The sequence below is a fragment of the Palaemon carinicauda genome, chromosome 23 (assembly GCF_036898095.1).
Source record: "Palaemon carinicauda isolate YSFRI2023 chromosome 23, ASM3689809v2, whole genome shotgun sequence".
NCBI classification, from domain to species: Eukaryota; Metazoa; Arthropoda; class Malacostraca; order Decapoda; family Palaemonidae; genus Palaemon; species Palaemon carinicauda.
In genome coordinates, this window is record NC_090747.1 from 110,667,646 (window position 1) to 110,672,645 (window position 5,000).

The 5,000-nt window shown below is 36.2% G+C and overlaps 1 protein-coding gene across 1 annotated transcript in view; it reads right to left on the reverse strand.

The window, feature by feature from the left end:
- The window catches only part of LOC137617736 (glutamate receptor 1-like), a 111,770-nt gene that overhangs the window by 95,330 nt on the left and 11,440 nt on the right, over positions 1-5,000 (reverse strand). Inside the window, exon 2 of the mRNA XM_068347733.1 lies at positions 4,065-4,252. Within this exon, the coding sequence (XP_068203834.1) occupies positions 4,065-4,252 (188 nt within the window). The remainder of the gene's footprint in view (positions 1-4,064; positions 4,253-5,000) is intronic.

The window sequence follows — 5,000 nt, forward strand, 5'->3', positions numbered from 1 at the left end:
AGTCTGACACGTTACCACTTGGGCCACCACAACCCTTCTGTTTATCGATATCGTACCGTTGGTTTGGTTCCTCTGTTGTGTCGGTTCGTCTTTTCCCTGTATTTCGCGAATTTTAGAAATCCTCCTAACACCCCCCCCCCCCTCCTCGTTCCTAAGATCTTGAGGCTCGTTAATAAATCTTCGTTTAAGGAGAGACAGGTTTGCCATTAGCTCGTGGAGAGAAATCTAGCGGCTGAGCTGAGACACAGAATGGAATCAGTTTTGTTGTCCGCTTTTATTTGTTCTTCGTTTTCTTGTTTGAATTAGTTTTTTAAGAAATTATAAAGGTTATTTAAAGGTTTAAAGGTCTGCATGTACTTTGGAAAGGAATGATGGAAATGATAAAGGATACCTGAAGGTTTAAAGGCCCACATGTTCTTTGAAAGGAAATGATGGGAAATGATAAATGATACTTGAAGGTTTAAAGGCCCACATATACTTTGGGAAGGAATGATGGAAATTATAAATGATATTTGAAGGTTTAAAGACCGCATGTACTTTGGAAAGGACTGATGGGAAATGATATAAGTTACTTGAAGGTTTAAAGGCCCACTTGTTCTTTGAAAAGTAATAATGGAAATGATAAAAATACTTAAAGGTTTAAAGGCCCACATGTTCTTTAGAAAGAATTATGGAAAATGATAAAAGTTACTTAAAGGTTTAAAGTCCCATCGTGAGAGGCAGAAGCCAGGGAAAGGACAATGTCCTAGAGACCGACTGTATAGATATATGAAAAGCACCTACAACCCCCTCACTACCCAAGCTGAGACCAGGGAGGGACAGGCAATGGTCGATGATAACTCCCCCAAACTCCCCATTCCTAGCTCACACTGACGGTGAGGTCACACAGTACTAGAAACCATTGGGCTTAAGCCGGTCTTGAATTCCCGACCCTCATATTGCGAGGCAAGGCTGTTGTTTCCAATAGACCATTGTTGATGAAATAAGAAAATTAGACTTTTTGAAGAGAGGCTTAATAAGGTATTTATTGTCAAGCAAGAATAAATCAGAAAGGACAAGGCGTTAATTATGTTATTTTTGCTGTCGGAAACCACATGAACATTATAGAAGAACAACCAAAAATTCATTACTTAGTAAAATAAAACATTCTAAGTTTATACTGGAAAAATCAAACTTAGAATGTTGAATATCTTACAAATAATATCTATTCCCCAACAATATTGAATTGGCTTTAGTATCTATTTTAAGTTCTTATATCCCATTCTTATGAATGCGGTTTGTGCAACTCTCTCTCTCTCTCTCTCTCTCTCTCTCTCTCTCTCTCTCTCTCTCTCTCTCTCTCTCTCCAGAACCACTACCAATAAATAACCTCTCTATCTCTCTCTCTCTCTCCCTCCCTCCCTCCCTCCCTCCCTCCCTCCCTCCCTCTCTCTCTCTCTCTCTCTCTCTCTCTCTCGAGAACCACTACCAATAAGTAACCTCTCTCTCTCTCTCTCTCTCTCTCTCTCTCTCTCTTTCTAGAACCACTACCAATAAGTAACCTCTCTCTCCCTCTCTCTCTCTCTCTCTCTCGCTAGAACCACTACCAATAAGTAACCTCTCTCTCTCTCTCTCTCTCTCTTCTCTCTCTCTCTCTCTCTCTCTCTCTCTCTCTCTCTCTCTCACTAACATGTCAGCCACGTTAATTTCCCTTCCCGAATTATTTAAGATGTAGATTGTAGAATGTCCATTGAAATTCATATGACGTTTCTGCTTTCAGCTCCGCCAAAGGCAATTCTTGGGTCGACTGAATATACATCACTTGTGTCGAGCATATATTCAATTGGTTAGTAAATGATCAAAAGGTCATTCCTCGCACCCTATTATACAAAGAGAGAGAGAGAGAGAGAGAGAGAGAGAGAGAGAGAGAGAGAGAGAGAGAGAGAGAGAGATAATGTAAATACTGATAACAAACAAGGAACAGACAATTGTTGGTTATTGTGGTATGTTGAGAGAGAGAGAGAGAGAGAGTGAGAGTGAGAGAGAGAGAGAGAGTGTGTGTGTGTGTAGATACTGACAACAAACAAAAAAAGGGAACAGATAGTTGCTTGTTATTGTGGTATGTTGAGAGAGAGAGAGAGAGAGAGAGAGAGAGAGAGAGAGAGAGAGAGGTAATGTAAATACTGATAACAAAAAAAGAACACAATTGTTGGTTATTGTGGTATATTGAGAGAGAGAGAGAGAGAGAGAGCAAGCATAATTAAATAAGAATAAAGGTAGGATCAAATTACATCAGAGAATAATAAGAAGCGGTTTTACTAAGGACATTCCTAACTGCGCATTCGGACCATGGACATAGATAGATAGATAAATAGATCAAAGAGAAAGAGAGAGAGAGAGAGATTATAAAATCCATGTCCCTCTTTGTTTTGGTTACCTCTCTGATAGAAATGATTAACTTTCATTGAAGGAATATCGACACATGCAACTTCATACTGAAGGATTTGAGTGCTCGTCTCATGGGTACTGGCAAGCGATAATCTTTACACATACATTTAAATGTCAATTCACGAAGCTCCTAGTTGGGTTGTAGTTGCCGATGTGATAACGTCCATGACTGGTGATCGCCAGGCTGTGCTTCGAGTCCAGCTCAAAATCGTTAGTTCCTTTCATCGCTGCAATCTCACTATCCTTATGATCTAAAAATGGCGGGTTTGGGGGAGCTTATAAGTCCATCTGCTGAGTCATCAACAGCCATTGCCTGCCCCTTCCTAGTCCTAGCTTAGCAGTTTTGGGAGAGCCTATAGGTCTATCTGCCGAGTCACCAACAGCCATTGCCTGGCCCTCCCTAGTCCTAGCTTAGCAGTTTTGGGGGAGCCTATAGGTCTAGCTGTTGAGTCATCAACAGTCATTGCCTGGCCCTCCTTAGTCCTAGCTTGGGTGGAGAGGAGGCTTAGACGGGGATCATATGTATATATGGTCAGTCTCAAGGGCATTGTCCTGCTTGATAGGGCAATGTCACTGTCCCTTGCCTATGCCATTCATGAGCGACCTTTAATCCTTTAAGCGACTATCAAAAGCATATCAATGACTTCTTTAACGCTCTACAGAGTAGAAGCCATGTATCTTGTATCAATCGATGCCTAATAATCTCTCTCTCTCTCTCTCTCTCTCTCTCTCTCTCTCTCTCTCTCTCTGAGCTGCGAGGGAGTATTGATAATCGTAGACAAACGCATTGGTGTCACGTCTGTTTGTCAACAGTTTAAGATACAAAAGAAGAAATGGAATAAAGGAGACGAATGGGGAAGAGAAATTGGATAGGATGTTGAATATTACTGCAAATAGAATTAACATAGCCGTGAAGCGTTCGTTTCTGGGACGTATTGGCAGTTTTGATAATTATATCTTTATATATATATATATATATTATGTATATATATATATATATATATATATATATATATATATATATATATATATATATATATATATATATATATATATATATTATAGTGTTTTTAATGTTTGTGTATATACATATGTATATATATATGTGTGTGTTTATGTGTATTTATATGTATGTACAGTATATATTATATATGTGTATATATAAATATATATATATATATATATATATATATATATATATATATATATATATATATATATGTGTGTGTGTGTGTGTGTGCGCGTATGTATATAATTTGTACATTTTCCCATAACAAAATAATTTTCATACAAGCTTCTTTTCAATACACTAAATATATAAAGTATATATATATATATATGTATATATATATATATACACCATCCTGAAAAGGAGGACGTATGATTATTGTATAGCAGGAAGACAAACTATCAAATTACAACATTACAGCGTTAGAGAAAATGGAGTAATCTTGCACTTGTGAAAGGGATACGAAATAAGTAAACAAAGTAATATGACCGCGTGTTTCCAAGACCTGATTAATAACAGACATTATTTCTTAATCTTTGCTGTCTTGGAAAACACTGAAATTGCAGCGGATTTTTTTCATTGAAGTAATTTTGGCTCGAGTTTTTATTTTAATATGAGTTATTAGAACCATGTTAGGAGTTTCTTGGCAACGTCTAGGAGAGAAGGAGCCATTTGGTGCCCTTGGTTGGATGGTACAGCACTTAGCTCGTGGTTGGTAGGTCCTGGATCACCCTTCCGATGATGAAACATGGTATCTAATGAGTCAAGAATGAGAGTTTTTGTGGAACGGGCAAGATGTGCTCTTCTCGTGCCACCCTTTTGAAAGAGAATAAAAGTGTATGGTGAATACATATATAACATATATATATATATATATATATATATATATGTATATATATTTATATATATATGTATATATATAGATATATTTATATATATATATCTATATATATATATATATATTTATTTATATATATGTATATATGTATTTATATATATGTATATATATATATATATATATATATATATATATATGTGTGTGTGTGTGTGTGTGTGTGTATGTGTGTGTGTGGTATTTATATGTATATATATATATATATATATATATATATATATACCGTAATACATATATATATATATATATATATATATATATATATATATATATATATATATATAATATATATATATATGTATATATGAATATATATGTGTGTTTGTGTGTGTGTGTATGCATATGTATATTCAATATGATAGACATCAGAACCCTAAGTAGTGCATACAGTAGACCACATGATGTGTACTCTAGGGACTACACATCTTACAAGCTATTTAAAAAAATATTAACTAGAATACTAGTCTTAACTTTAATACCAGTGTTGTGGTAGCCTATTGGAAACTTCCCCACCTGGTAATCTGGTTGACAGGAGTTCGAGACCCTCTAAAGCTCTAGAGTGTCTTGTTGTGTCTGCAACCTCACCATCATTGTGAGCTAGGGTTGGGGTGATTGGGAAGTCTATAAGTGTACATGCTGATTCATGAACAGCCATTGTCTGGCCGTCAC